The 16261-nt window shown below is 39.4% G+C and overlaps 1 protein-coding gene across 1 annotated transcript; it reads right to left on the bottom strand.

The window, feature by feature from the left end:
- Positions 1–2220: 2220 nt before the first annotated feature.
- Positions 2221–15306, bottom strand: LOC128367592 (actin-related protein 3-A-like). The gene is made up of 6 exons (XM_053328198.1): positions 15071–15306; positions 7020–7075; positions 5947–6071; positions 3205–3315; positions 2439–2534; positions 2221–2328 (listed from the first exon to the last, which is right to left on the bottom strand). The coding sequence occupies exons 1-6, from the start codon at positions 15112–15114 to the stop codon at positions 2302–2304; spliced, it is 459 nt and encodes a 152-aa protein (XP_053184173.1). The 5' UTR covers positions 15115–15306; the 3' UTR covers positions 2221–2301.
- Positions 15307–16261: the final 955 nt, after the last annotated feature.

Here is a 16261-nt window from a genome sequence, read left to right as displayed (position 1 = left end):
TTAAAGAAGCATAAATCCTGTCGTCCTCCCGGGTCAAATTGACCCCATCTCTTTTGACTGTTCCTTCTTTCCTTCCTTCCTTCCTTCCTTCCTTCCTTCCTTCCTCCCTCTTTCTTTAATTTTTACTTTGTTCTTCCCCTCCTTCCATACTTCTTTCCTCACTTCCTTCCATCCTTCCTTGCTTCTTTCCTTCCTTCCTCCTTTCCTTCCTCCCTCCTTTCCTTACTCCCTCCCACCCTTCCATCCTCCTTCCTTTCTTCCTTCCTTCCTCCTTTCCTCCCTCCCTACTCCTTTCCTTCCTTCCTTTCCTTCCTCCCTCCTTTTCTTCCTCTCTTCCTTCCTTACTCCCCTACTTCCTTCCTCCTTTTCCTCCCTCCCTTCCTTCCTCCTTTCCTCCCTCCCTACTCCTTTCCCTCCTTCCTCCCTCCCTTCCTTCTCTCCTTCCTTCTCTCCTTACTTCCTTCCTACTTTCCTCCCTCCCTCCCTCTTTCTTTCCTCCCTTCCTTCCCTGACCTGAGGACAACAGGAGGGTTAAGAGGCAAACAGGCTTATAACACTGTTTATATTCTGCATTTTTTCCCACTGATTATTAACCACAGTGCATTGAGTTTAATAGCAGCACAAAAGTTTCTGGAAAATTAAAAATTACACCCATATGTGATAATGTTGAAAACCGCAGGCATTCATCTGCTGCTTTAACTGCCTCCGTTATTCAAGATGTTGGAAACTGGCTGCAGGGATTTTTTTTTTTCTTTCTTTCTCTCCTGGTCGCCCACATGAGCATCAGTGAAGTCGGCATCTGATATGATACGTTGTTTACAGACACTGTTCAGGCCCATTTATGCTCAACGTTAAAAACAGACGGAGCCTTCTGTCAGTGCTCTGTGTTCATTTCGTCTGTATTTCTGCACGTTTCCATAAAGCTTACGGATACGGACCAAACGAAGCAGTACCACCAGAAACCATGGGGGGGCAGTGTTGCTGTCACTACTCGATACGTAGCTCTAGTGAGACACGAAGAAGAAATAACAATGGAGGAACTTTTTGAGGAAAGGTTTTGCGAGTTGTTTAGAAACTTTAAACATATCGTTTTTGTCTTTTATGCAAGAGGAACATTATCAATATCTCCTCCACAGTCGCCATGTTTGTTTTTGAGTTTGTTGTTGTCAAAAACTTTTGACTCTGTGCTGCCCCCTGGTGGGTGTATTGGTTAACATCCATGCCAACGTAAACTTAGGACGCATGGAAGTATGAGAGCAGTGACAGTTCATCCCCAAAGGTGTCAGATAGTTTTTCCATTACGAATTGTTATAGACTTATTTACGATAACGTAAAGGATTATCCTGACAGGACTATTGTGATGTTAGTAGAGGCTCAGACATCAATAGTCCACATACTTTTTGTTATAAAATGTATAAAACACTTCATAACACAGTCATCTGCTCCACAGAATAATAGTTAAATGTAAGCTGTGAGTGTCTGTTAATCAAAAAATGAGCTGAATCAGCACCATGATAAATTAAAGAATTTGTCCTGAATAAAGCAAAATAAAAGTTTCTTAGTTTCTGTGAAATTTTACCTAAATTTTAAATAATCTTTCATGAAAATGTGAACATTCATTGAGAAAAATGTGAACATTCATTGAGATGAATGTGCTGCTGTCAGAGCCCGGTAGTTTTGTAATGTATTTTGGTTGAGTTCATTTGTTGTCTGATCTACTTCCTGTTTTATTTTGGTATGTCTTGTCTAACTTCCTCCCTCCTGTTTGCCTCATTATCCAGTGTATATATGTGGTGTGCTCTTTTCCTTCTGTGCCAGATCGTCTTGTCAGTTCCCTGTCAGAGTTACAGCGTTATCTCAGTTTAGATTCTTAGTGTTATTGACCAGTTTTTGCCTTTTGGATTCTGAATTTTTGTCTAGTGATTTTGTACTTCTGCCCTGTGATTTTGGACTTCCTGGTTTCTGCATTAAACAACTTGAGAACTCTTCATCCCTGTGTCCTGTCTCTGCATTTGAGTCCACTTGGTCTGTGCCTGATAGCTGCGACTTTAAACTCTTCAGCTCAGCTCCTGTTCGGTCAATATTTACACAGGAAACGTTGATTAATCAAGAATGAGGAAGTGCGTGTGTGTGTGTGTTTGCGTAGGTGTGATTAGTGTACTTTGGCGAGTGTGTGTGTGTGTGCGTGTGTCCTGTGGATCTGGAGAAAAAATAAACTCACCACAGGGATGACGTGGGTGACACCATCTCCACTGTCGATGACGGTGCCTGTCAGCGTCCTCTCGCCCACCTGTCTGGACGTCAGGAGGCGGCTAGAGCGAGCACAGCCTGATACACACACACACACACACAGACACACACACACAGAGGGGGAAATATCACACTGATTAAACTGCACAATATGAACGTAATCAAGTGTATTTTTATCTTTAACACACCTGCACAGCGATGTACAGCCCCGGTACGTTGAAGGACTCGAACATGATCTCGGCTGTGTACTCTCGGTTTTCTGGTGTGTTCAGAGGCGGCTCCGTCTTTTAAAAAGAGAATAACAAGCACATACACACAGCACAGTTAATATACAGCACACATATTCAGCCTTAACCCTCCTGCTGTCCTCAAGTCAAAGAATGAAGTTAGGAAGGGAGGAAGAAGGAAGGAAAGGAGGGAAGGAAGGAAAAGAGGGAGGAAGGAAGGTAGGAGGGAGGGAGGAAAGAAGGACAGAAGGAAGGGAAGAAGAAAAGGATGGAAGGGAGAAAGGAGGGAGGGAGGGAAGAAGGACAGAGGGAAGGAAGGAAGGAAGGAGGGAAGGGAAGAAGGATGCAAGGAAAGGAAAGAAGGAAGGAAGGAAAGAAGGACAGAAGAAAGGGAGAAAGGAAGGAAGGGAGGAAGGAAGGAAGGGAGGAAGGAGGGAAGGAAAGATTGACAGAGGGAAGGAAGGAAGGAAGGGTTAGGGTTAGGGAAGGGAAGAAGGATGCAAGGAAAGGAAAGAAGGAAGGAAGGAAGGAGGAATGAAGGAAGGAAGGAAGGAGGGAAGGGTGGTGCTGTCATATATAATGCCACAAGCTTCAGTACTAAACACAGAGAGATGAGTTATTAAGCAGAAGTTGGGTTGATATTTATATTAGGCTGCAGCATGTTGTAGTTTACATGATGCAGGATGTTAACGTCACACTGAAGTAAACCTTTTTTTAAGAGGCTCACCAGGAGGAAGTAGTGATCCTCAGGCTCGGCCCTCAGGTACTTGAAGATGATCTGCTCCATGAAGCGCTCCATGAGATCCCAGTCCTCCACGATCCCATGACGGATTGGCCACTGTTGGTATAAAAGGGGGGGAAGTTAATTAGAGCAGGAAGTTTAGAGAGATATTCATTCTTTCAATCTTATGTTCATGTTTTTTGTTCCAAACACCTGCATTAAGTTTCACCTTTAAAAACTCAAAGTGAAGATCTGAGAAGGAGGAGCTGTGATTCAGTGTATGCAGTGTAAACATGCAGTAGATCATGCTGAGAGTCGCTGAGCAGGTTTTTATGCTTAAATCTGACAGCAGACATCATGCATCAGGTATGAGAGAGTCAGCAGGTGCAGCAGATCCACGACACTCTCTCAACCAATTTTTAAAAATATCTTAAATGAGGCTTTTTCATAGTAAACTTTGACTTTATTATTATTTCTTGGTATTCATCTTAACCAGTCAGACACCAGTGAGCCCCAGTCAATGAAAACACAGGCATTAACAGTATTAACTATCAAGAAGGATGCTTTATTTCAGAGTCAGGGCCCAATTATATATTACACACTAATTATATGTACTATATACTAAATGTACTGGTTTTTGTCTCTTTAAAGTCAAAAGTCAAAGTCAACTTTATCATCCCAAAGAGAGAAACTCAGGTGGTCATGAGTGATCATGTATCAGTGTAGATACAGACATTAAAACCAATCCCTAACACACACACACACACACACACACACACACACACACACACACACACACAATAAATTAGCCTTAAATCAGTCATAGTATACTAAATAATAAAGAAAATATTGCCTAAGAATAATTTTAAAAGGTATTTAGCACAAAAATAGAGCATCAAGTCTTTTATTTTGAAGTGTTTTTTTCTTTGTTAGTATAAACTTAACTATATATGAATATACATGCAACACTACATTTTAACAGACTGCACCTTTACTGCAAATTCAGCTTTAAATAGTGTCTTCACAGCAGATATTTTGATATATCACAATAGAATAAAAGCACAGTTAAACATTTTAAAAGGTAATACTTTCTTAATAGATTTAATTATAGATAAGAGAATTAAAGTGTATTAATTTTATTCTGTATTTTCTGTGATTAATCAACGTTATAACGATGTATGTAAAAAGTGTTTCTGGCTGGTTTCTATGACGATGATGTAACTGACAACAGAGGGAGTGTTCAACTTTAATTTACAAGCACGTCATTTTCAGATATCTGATAAGAGTCAAATTGTTCCTCTTTAAAATGAGATGGCAGTTTTCTCTCCACACAAAATGAATTCATTAGTAAGTGAAGTCTCTCAGAAAAGCCTCAAGTGTCCTCTTTCTTTTAAAAAATGCCTCCTAGACTATAAAACCTTTTACAAGTCTTCCTCTGAGCTCGCTGACCGCTGCTGCTGCTGCTGCTGCTGCTGCTGCTGCTCTGCCAGCTGTGACGGCCGTGTTGCGTTCGGGGCGTTGTCCTGTTTTTTCCTATGACTGAGACATGAAAGCTCCAGACTGAACTGAGACTAAACTAAAGAAGCAAAAGACTGAAACAATACTTCAGCCACGAGTCAAGTCCACCAACTTCTGTTATTAGTTTACAAGCTTCCTATTCAACTCTGCAAGCACCGAGACTGGGTCACCTCCTGCTGTGTGTGTGTGTGTGCGTGAGAGAGAGAGAGATAGAGAGAGAGAGTGTGAGTGTGTGGTGTATTTGTCTGTGTATGCATCTGTATTTGTGTGTGTCTGTCTCTCTGTATGTGTGTGTGAGAGAGAGAGAGGAGAGAGAGAGAGAGAGAGAGAGAGAGAGAGAGAGAGAGAGAGAGAGAGAGAGAGAGAGAGAGAGGAGAGAGAGAGAGAGAGAGAGAGAGAGAGAGAGAGATGAGAGAGAGAGAGAGGAGAGAGAGAGAGAGAGAGTGTCTGTCTGTGTGTGTGATAGTCTCAGACTGGATCCACTCTCTTGAAGAAGTGCTGCTGAATCAGAGCTTCTTTCACCACCTGAGTATCTGCCTCGCCCTGCTCTGCCCTTTCCAGGAAGCTCCTCATCACCATCATCAACAACCTTTCATCACCATGGAAACAACAGGAAACCATCGACAATGCCTCTGTCTCAGAGTTGATGCATCACTATCCAAAAACTGAACTTTTATTGGCTCTAGCTGCCTCTAATTGACCTGTTTTGGATAACATACATTCATTAACTCATTCTGTAACTCATCCCTATTCACTGATAGTTATATTAATATCTTGATTTAAAGCCAAGTCATTTATCTGTTCCTTTCTATGAAGAGTTCATGACATTCAGACTTGATTTAATTATTTTTTCCTTCTAATGAATTCCTTATAAATTAAGTAATCAGTGGAGGTGATGCCCTTATTACCTTTACAAGGGCTTAATATTCATTTCAAGTGTAGTGTTAGTCCTACATCTGGCATACTGACAAGTCATATAAAGTCACATCTATATAAAGAGTTTGGTTGTCATACTTCATAATGTATGATACAAATGTTTAAAAGCTAATTAAAGTTCATTTCTCCTCTTCATTTGCTCTAACCTGCTTCTTCTCTTTCAACATCACATGTAAGAAAAATACAGCAGTACTTTAAAAGAAGCTCTGAAACATTGGAGGAGTAATTGCTTTGCCAGTCGTCGCCGTGGGTGACGGTAAAAAAAAGCAGTCGGGGTCGAGCTCGAGCGATTACCTTTGTGGAATATGAAGGTTTGTCTACTGCTTCATCCCCGATGTAGAAATCCAAGTCATCCACCCCCTTCATCATCCTCCGCTGCGCCTGGTCTCCAACCTTGGCTGACTCTTTGATGGCGATACCTGACGAGAGGAAGTAGAGTTCAGTAAAGAGCGGCAGACAGCAGAGGATGAAGTCTGCTATAAATGTCATTAATGTGTGTTTTGTTGGTAAGTAAGTTTGCATTAAAAGTCAAATCTGATAAATTATGGTTCCTTCAGGACATTTTTATTAATTGGAACTGATTATCAATTAAATTTTATTTTTTATAGCAGCTTTAATAAAAGGTTAATGTAGTTTAAAGTGCTTCATAGATGATTGACAAGCTGATAATAAGACAGAACAAGTGATAATATAAAGAAAAGGAATAAAAATGGTGAAGAAATTATAAAGAAAAAAGAAACATTTTGAGACCAAGAGAAAAATAAGAATGATTTTTTAAAATAATAATAAAATAAAAAATAAAATAAATAAAAATAGGAGAGAATAGGAGAAAAAAGTACAATAGATTTAAAAGACAAAACAACAAAAATAAAAATTAAATAAAAGAGAAAGAAAATTAAAGAGTTTAATAACAGGTAGACAAAAACTAAATTAATATATATATATATATATATATATATATAAAAGAAACAGATGAATTAAATCGATTAGAGAAACAAATGCAGACTAATGCATGCAAGAGAAAATAAGAATGATAAAAAAGTTTTTTTTTATTAAATAACGTAAAATATTTTTTTTTAAAATAGAATAAAAATACTATAAAAAATTCTTAACCCAAAAAATAAAATAGAGCAAAATTTTAAAACATAAAAAAAAATTAAAAATAGAACAAAAATACTATAAAAAAAATTCTTAATCCAAAGCCAGGCTGCACATGTAGGTTTCAATTCCTAAAAAAAGAAAATAGCACAAACACACCCAACAATGTTTCCTCTAATAAAGAAGCATGACGCTCATTGTGAGAGTTGCCGTCACGCTCGGCTGAACAATTCAACACACGATTAAAAAAAAAAAAAAGAAATACTCACATGATGGAACGATGAACTGTGGCTCTGTGTTCCCTGCATACCCCAGTTTGGTGTAACTGAGAGAGAGAAAAAAAAGAAAGAGAGAGAGAGTCACATTTCACTAACGGAGACAACATGCATATATTAGTATTCTTCAACATTAACTTCAGCAGAGATCATCAATGCCGTCACTGTCCTTCAGCTGATTGGTCGGCTGCCAAAGAAGCAAAGAAGCAAAGAAGCGAGAAGCGGCTCTGTGAGTTTACTAATGTGAGCCCCGTCAAAAAGATTCATTCATGTTGTTTTCTTTAGAGAGGAAACTGAACACTATTCATATCAACATCTCCTCTGTGGAAGCTCTACATCCTTAATCCTACTGTTGGAAGGAAGGAAAGGAAGGAAGGAAGGAAGGGAGGGAGGAAGGAGGAAGGAAGGAAGGGAGGAAGGAAAGGAGGGAGAGAGGGAGGGAGGAGAGGAAGGAAAGGAGGGAGGGAGGGAGGGAGGGATGTAAGAAAAGAGGAAGGGAGGAAGTAAGGAAAGAAAGACAGAGGAAAGAAGGAAAGGAGGAAGGTAGGGGGAGGAAAGAAAGAGAGAAGGAGGGAGGGAGGAAGGACAGACAGACAGACAGAGGAAAGAATGAAGGTAGGAAGGTAGGAGGGAGGGAGGAAAGATGGAAGGAGGGAGGGAGGGAGAAAAGGAAAAGAGAAAGGAAGGAAGGAAGGACAGAGGAAAGAAGGAAGGGAGGAAAGAGAGAGGAAGGAAAGAAAGAGAGAAAGAGGGAGGGGGCAAGGAAAGGATGGAAGGAAGAAGGGAAGGAAAGAAGGACAGAAGGATGGAAGGAAAGGAGGAAAGACAGAGGAATGAAAAAAAGAGAGAAGGAGGGAAAGGAGGAAAGAAGGAAGGGAGGAAGAAGGAAGGAAGAAAGAAGAAAGGAAGGAAGGAAAGAAGGAAGGCAGGAACAGTCAAAACAGACGGGGTTAATAATAAACTGTTAAAGTAGAGATTCATTAACTCAAACATGCAACATTTTGTTTTTTTTGGAGCCGACTCGTTCATCCCTTTAAAAGCATCAAAGTCTTGATCTTGTTTAAAGCCCTTTCTGTGTCTGTGTGTCTCTGTGTCTCTGTCTCTGTGTCTGTGCAGCACATGTGAACCAGATGTATTCCCGACTGGGGTAGACCCAGACGGACTCCCCGTACTTCCTGCCCACAGCGGCCCAGGGGACTGATAGAGGACGCTGCTGCTGCTGCTGACGGCCGCCAGAATCACTGTGGGCATAACAAGCCACATCCTGGTCATAATAGTGGCTCCTTTCAACCCAACTTTATACAAATAAAAATAAAAAGAAGGAGGAAGGGAAGGAGGGAGACATCAGCAGACTTTCATGAGCAAACTATGTGCTTAAATAGACAAAAAAAAAGAGTTGTGTTTAAACCATAGACTGTATAAAAGAAATGGACGCAACATCCGTGACGCCACCCATTGGTTTGTGGACTGCTGCTCGGAAGCTAATAGTTTCAAATCTAGGCAGCGCCAACTTCAAAATTTCAGGTGCATGCTGGGAAAAATAAAAACACAGATTCTACTTATATGGGCATGAGGTGGAGCCATGGGCAGGTTACTATGGTTGCGAGGGCTGGATCTTGAGGACACCGGTCAATCAACCTGTCAATCAGGACGTAGCCACGCTCTAATGCATACCCTGCTTTATCGTCAAATATAAAATCAGGGAGGCCAAAATGTCCCAAATGAACATCATACTGCATTGAAGAAGGCTTTAAACTAGCGATTGAGACCATAAACACATTTTGAAAACGTTTACTGAGGTTAGAAATCAAGTGAGAAGTTGGTGAATTCTCCATTGACTTGTATAGAGACGGTCGCCCCCAGGTGGCCTTTTGATAGAATGCAGCTCTAAGTTACTTCCACGTTGGCCTCATTTCAGAGGACCAGAACTCCCCGCCTGGTTTGAAGTGATTTTTTTCCATTAGTTCTCCAAAAAGAAAGAGAAATGAAAAGAAATTAGGATGCTGAGGTTATCATAATTCATGCATGAAAGGGTTAGTGTTGATATTATAATGACAAAGTGGGTAAAAGACCAATCATGGAACAGCTAGAACAGTCTGGTAAGTTCAGAAAATTACATTATTTTACTGTAATTCAGCCTTTAAAACCAGGAAAAGACACTTATGTCATGTTACGATATCCAAAATCTAAGCCGATATCGATATATTGCCCGTCCTTATCGACTACTAGGATGCAAAACACCACCGCAGTAACTTCATTTCAGCTCGTTCTCATTTTACAACCACACAATATGAACAAAAATACTCCTCTATGGTTTATTTAATGGTTTAACACTTATGATATCATAGGTGACACCCCCAGATTTCTAAAAATATTTATAACTCCACCCAAACATACAGAGGTAGTGCTACACTTTAAAAGGACAATGCAAGCATTTTTTTGGCCTGATTGTTATTACAAGACAGGAAATAAGTAATAATCAACATATAAAATCATTTGTGCATTCTTTGTTTAGCTAGTAGAGAAAAAAAGAAAAGTCTCACAATCTCTTTCTTTCTTTTTTTTTGTAGCTTTAACTGAGCAACTTCTCTTTTTTAGCTTTATCTGGAAACTGAAAAGAAAAAACACACATTTGGTGATTTGGGAATAAAAAAAAACCCTTATATAATCTAATCTGGCAGCTTCACCTTTCAGTTGAGCTGCTGGTGTTGGTTTTTTTTTTTTTTTTTTGAAGGTACGGCCAGAAGAAACAACACGTAATAGATGGAGTTCAAATACAGTAGCAACTGTAGAGAGAGAAGTTGGCAGGTTCTCTATTTGCAGTGCAGCTAAATATAATCAAAGTCTAAACTGAGCTGTTTCTAACTCTACTCTTACTGTAGCTCCCCACTACTGTATGTCATTTTATACTTAATCTGCTGCAGGACTAGTGCAACATTTTATAACTGATTCACAACTTTCAGACTTTGTTCACCATCACTTGCAATGAAAGAATCAAGAGGAAGTGACTTTTTAACTAAGACTAATTACAGCAAGAAGAACCTATCCTTATTTTTATATAGCACTTTTCAAAATAAAGTTACAAAGTGCTTTCCATAAAAATGTAAAAAAAAGTAAAATGCAGAAAGAGTTGATAAAAGGTTAGAAAACATCAAGAGGAAGTGACTTTTTAATGGTCACTATAAGCGGAAGAAGACTAATTACAGCAAGAAGAAGCTTTTTTATATAGCGATTTTCAAAATAAAGTTACAAAGTGCCTTCCAGAAAGAGCAAAAGTGATAGTTCTTATAAAGCTCTCATAAAGCGGTAAAACCAACAATAGTCAAAGAAATGTAGAATTAAAAACACAGAAAGGATGAGGAATATATTCAGTATAACTATAAGAAGGCCTTTTCATTAAAAGTGAATTTTAAAAAGTGATTTAAAAGATGATACCTAACTTATTTCCAAGACAGTTTTTTAAAAAATGGTGAACTTATCCTTTAATGTCCCAAATGAATGTATAGTTTATCAGCCTCTAAAAGCAGCATCCTGCACTCTTCCCACATCGATTACTATCCTAAACTTCTGCATATAAATGGCTTTATTATACATCTGATTGCTAATGCTGTGAGCACGATAACGCTCATTTGTTACTTTAATCCCGAACAGCGTGGATCTGCGTTCAGAGACAACAACAGCTGCCTCATGACAGGAACAACAACCATGTCTGACAGCAGCAGCAGCAGCAGCAGCAGCAGAAACACCTTCATACCACAGAACAGTCCCAGCTTGTCTACCTCGACCTGCCTCAACAGGCTGACACACACACACCACATGTTTCACAGTGGACATCATCATCATCATCGTCATCGTCGTGCAGGACGGCTGCAGCTGAGCATGGAGATATAAGCTCCTGTGGTTAATCATAATATCTGACTATTGTTTCTAGTAAGGGTTAGGGTCCCGTAGTGATTGAAGCTTCATGTTGTGATTTTTTTAACTGTGTGTTTAAGAAATTCAACTCTCGTAAGATGTCAAGTATCTTCCACACATGCAGTCTATCCCTGGAAATGCTGAGGAATGTTTCTTTGCATTGGGAAAACTGCACCTCTGATGTCCCACTTTAACCCTCCTGTCGTCCTCCCGGGTCAAATTGACCTCATCTCTTTTGACTGTTCCTTCCTTCCTTCCTTCCTTCCTTCTCTCCTTCCTCTTTTCCTCCATCCGTCCCTCCTTACTCCTTTTCTTCCTTCCTTCTTCCTTACTCTCTCCCTCCTTCTGTCCTTCCTTCCTTCCTCATTCCTTCCTTCTTTCCTCCCTCCTTTCCTCCCTCCCTTCCTCCTCCCTTCCTTCCTTCCATCCTTCCCCCCTCATTCCTTCCTTCCTTCCCTTCATCCCTTCCTTCCTTCCTCTTTTCGTCCATCCCTTCCTCCTTACTCCTTTCCTTCCTTCCTCTCTCCCTCCTTCCCTCCGTCCTTCCTTCTGTCCTTCCTTCTTTCTTTCCTCCCTCCCGTCCTTCCTTCCTCCCTCTCTCCCTTCCTTCCTTCCTCCCTCCCTCCTTCCTTCCTTCCATCCATCCATCCTTCCTTCCTTCCTCATCCCTCCCTCCCTTCCTTCCCTCCTTCCCCCGTCCCTTCTCCCTTCCTTCCTTGACCTGAGGACAACAGGAGGGTTAGATCTGAGCTGACTTTAACAGAGTTGACCTTTCACACATGTTGCACTTAGCAGGAGACTGTGCGTGTCAGACCAGATGTGTTATCATCTACTGGACACACTGATAATGGTTTAGGTGTGAAGAGGAGGGAGAAGAGGAAGAGGAGGAGGAGGAAGAGGAGGAGTGACAGCTGGGTAGAGAGTGCAGGACGAAGGACATGACATGACACAGAAAGTATGCGGTTATAATTTAGTGTTTTTAACCTTTGTGTCGTCCTCCCGGGTCTGTTTTGACCTTCTCTCTTTCTTTCCTCCCCTATACCTGCCTCCCTTCCTTCTTTCCTCTGTCCTTCTTTCCTTCCTTCCTCCTTCCTCTTTTCCTTTCTCCCTCCCTCCTTTCCTTCCTTCCTCCCTCCTTTCCTTCCTTCCTTCTTCCTCCTTTCCTTCCTCCCTCCCTCCTTCTCTCTTTCTTTCCTCCCCTCTACCGTCCTTCCTTCCTTCCTTCTTTCTTCTGTCCTTCTTTCCTTTCCTCCCTTCCTTCTTCCCTCTTTTCCATCCTTCTTCCTTCCTCTCTTCCTCCCTCCCTCCTTTCCTTCCTTCTTCCTCCCTTCCCTCCCTTCCATCCTTCCTTCCTCCCTCCCTTCCCTCCTTGACTCGAGGACAACAGAAGGGTTAAGCTGCTTTTTCTTCATGTAATGTCCTGTAAATACCTTTCAGTGTTGTGTGTCTTTGCCTTGTGATGTACAGCCTTTGCTTGCTCACCTTTAAAAGTTATTATTATTATCATCATTATTATTATTATTATTATTATCTTCAGGGTTGCAGTGCATGTGTGAAGGAGGCTCTAGTGACATTTCAGTGAGCATGCTGGTACGTGGGAGCACTTTGGTAGTCGAGTGGTTACCACGCAAACGCAGCGTCACTGGTTTAACTCCTGCAAGGGACTTTTGTTGCATGTCATCTCTCTCTCTCTCTCTCTCTCTCTCTCTCTCTCTCTCTCTCTCTCTCTTTCTCTCTCTGTTTCCTGTCGGCTTCTACGTCAGCTACTTTCAAATAAAGAAACTGCTGGTACTCTTGTCTTATGAATGAAAGCAGAGACAAGCATTTAAAGGGTTGCATCCATCTAAAGTGGAGCCAACACTTTTGCAGGTTTCTAGCAAACGTGTTGAATATTAAATACATGCATTAACTATCTAATTACTATCTCACTTCTTAAGCTTCAACTTAGCAATGACTACTAGCCATTCAGAGACAGAGTAGAGCAAAATTCAAAAGCCGCTCCTCGCCCGCCACGTTCCTAAAAATAATAAGAAACGTCGTCTTCTTCGTCTACTGTTGAGTTTTTACAGCAGTTAGTGTCAGTAAGTGTTACATTAACGCTGTTAGTTACTACCTAGTTCGTTATTACCATGCTACGTGTGAAAAGGTGCAAGACAGACTACTTCCTGCATGTATCTGCATGTGTGAATACTGTAAATCACAAAGCCGTGCCTGAAATGTTATCTCAAAAATTTACCAGAAACTCTACTTGTTAAAATAAGTCTTAATTTAACAATGCTTAACACTCATTTCACACTCTGAACCTTAATTTAGCTGTGTTTCTGTTCCTGTGGTTCATGGTCACGTAGTCTGTCCTAATTACAGAAGAATGGTTGATCTGTAAAAAAAAAAGGAAGTGGAGTTGTCACTGTTTGGACATCATGAGCATTACTCAGAAACAGCTGCTTGAGCTCCCTCGGCACTTCACAACATCTGCCGATAGCTGGTACTCGACAGCATGTCACCATTTCCACTTGGAAAAGAAAGGAAGAAAAGACTGTGAACCTGATTATAAAGTGTTACTTCTGCAGATATATATATATATATATATATATATATGTAAAAAGGAGAGAAAGAAAAAAAAGAGGAAGTTGTGTAGTCATTCATACTTGGAGCGTATGTGTGATGACTTAAAAAGCTTGGCTAGAAAAAGCTGAAACCATCTGCTTCTTGCGGAGAACAAACTAACCGGGGCGCAAAGGCTAACCTAATTCTCAGCTGCACTTTCTTTTTTGCTTGTAGATCAGAAACAGCAGACTGGTTAACAGCCTGAAGGGAAGAGGAGGAGGAGGAAGAAGAAGAGGAGGGGTGTGTGTGTATGTGTATGTGTGTGTGTGGAGAGGTATGCAATGTGAGGAGTGACGAGTTCAAGCCTCTACATGCAAGCAATGCAAACCACTTTTAAACCCCCTAAAAAATCTCTTATTTAACCAAATCTACACATTTGCATTAGTTAAAAAAAGACATCAGTGCTCCTTAAAATAAGACACCAAACATTACGGTAAACACAGTGAGAGACATGCAAGAGTAGAGGATAACTTCCATGCAGGATATGATTTATAACTTCATTAAAAAAAAAAAAGGTAAAAACAACAATAAAGAAGTGGAAATCTACCTCAAAACAAAGCAGGAAATAAGGTTGAACTCACACAGAGCATTACCGTAAATACTGCAAAAAAGGAGCAAGGAGAATATAGGCTACACACCTCTGTATTATTATTTTTTGTTGGTCTCTCCTTTAAAATAACACTTGCTTATTGAGTAGCAGGAAAGATATATTTCACACAAACTGGTTGAGAAAATGAAAAAGGATGAGTGGATAAGTAAAGAAGAGAGAATGTAGAGAAGTAAATACCAAAAAACAACATGCATGGATGCCGAGAAACGACCATATATGGACTAAAAAGCGTGAATGAGGAAGTGTAGGGCTGTATAGGAAGTAGTACCGCGCCTGCTCACATCCACACTCAGGGTAGGAAAAAAAAGAAAAAAAAAGAGAGAGAGAGGAAGAAAAAAGAAAAAGATTCACGACGATTTGCACACTTAATCTTTTACACATTAACGTGGAAAATCTTGTCATAATTCACATGAGATATATCAGATTATACAGACATTAAGGTTAGCACTGCCAATAAAAATGAATGAGAGCACAGCTGTGGAGGCTTGCAACACACACACCGACACACACACTTCACTATAAGCTACAAAAAAAGGGGTTTCATTTATATAATTATATGCATTAATATCCCCCAACATAGAAAACAAGCTAGAAACCTGCTAATGCAAGTAGCTATATAGCATAACACAAAAAACTGTGCAACTTAAATGACCTTTTATATCTTGCAAAATGAAGCCACTACATAATAATATTAATACTACTACTAATAATAATAATAATAATAATAGCTTTAGCTTGCATGTTAGCTCTCTGGTGGTTAAATGGTTAGTTATGTTTATATATACACACACACAGACACACTGTTGCTGCAGCTGCTGACACTGACAGCCTCCATAGCTCCATCATTGTGACCGACTCCTCGGTGACACCCAAGCCGCCCTAAGTGCACTGCTCCCCGGCTATAATAGCTTACCCTGTGCCGCAGTCGACAACACACGCCGGTAGTCGACTAGCCATCTCTTATCTTTTCTTTCTTTCTGCAGCTCTCTCTCTCTCCTCTTCTTTGTTGTTTTATATAATGTCCTCCTTCTTCAGAGTGTCTCTCGCTCTCTCTTTCTCTCCCAGGTTGTTTGAAGTTGTTGATGGGATATATATATCTGAAGCCCCAGAGCTTGCACAGAGAGCCGATTCACACTTCCGCACTCGGCTTCTGGCAGCCAGGGAGAGGCAAGATGGCGGAGGCCGGGTAGAGAGCGATGCAGGCGGGGCTGAGTAGCTGTCAATCACCGGGAGAGAGGCTGGGTCTATTTACAGCAGGGGGATTATTATTATGATTATATTATTATATTATTTTTTAGAAATGCTCAAGCAACCCCTAAATTTGATCTCAGCACCCTTAAAAATAAAATAAATTATTATTGTTTTTTGTTTTTTTCCTACGAATTATTTTATACAACTGTACATGCATCTACACACCAGGGTTATTATATTATAATGAACTAAAACTAAAACTAGCATTGAAAAAATAATTTGGTTAAGTGAAATACAAATAAAAGAAGTCAAGTGTCTTTTTATAAATGAATTAGGCCTATATTTTCTGTTTTTTGGTTTTTTTTTTGGTTTTCTTTTTTTACTATTTATGAATTTATGATGCTCCATTTGCTCCTTTTATTTTTTTATGTGTGTTAATGATCTTTTCATTTTCATTTTAATAAATTATTAGTTTTTTACTATAATTTTATTTTTTACTTTAGGTAAAATTTTAAATTGATTACAAATTAAAAATTAAAATTAAAAAAAATAAAAGACAAAATTGCACACAAGAGAAAATAAGAATGATTTTTTTTTAAATTAGAAAATTTAAATAAAATAATTAAAAGATAAATAAATAGAATAAGTAAAATAAGATAGAATAAGAGAAAAGGTTTATTAAAACTTAGAGTTAAAAAAAACTATAGGTTAAAATAGATTAAAAATACAAAATAAAAGTGAGATAAAGTTTAATAAAAAGTAGACTAAAACTTGATTAAAAAATAGATAAAAATATAAAAATATAGAATAATAAAAATAATAAAATAGCAGGTTTATCAAAAAGGTCTAAACAGGTCTAATATCTAAAGTATTATAACATCTTTATATATATATTGTTTTTTCTTGTTTAAAG

The sequence above is a fragment of the Scomber japonicus genome, chromosome 11, assembly GCF_027409825.1.
Source record: "Scomber japonicus isolate fScoJap1 chromosome 11, fScoJap1.pri, whole genome shotgun sequence".
In the NCBI taxonomy this organism is placed as follows: Eukaryota; Metazoa; Chordata; class Actinopteri; order Scombriformes; family Scombridae; genus Scomber; species Scomber japonicus.
The sequence above is the reverse complement of the archived record's forward strand: the minus strand, read 5'-3'. Positions and strand labels throughout refer to the sequence as shown.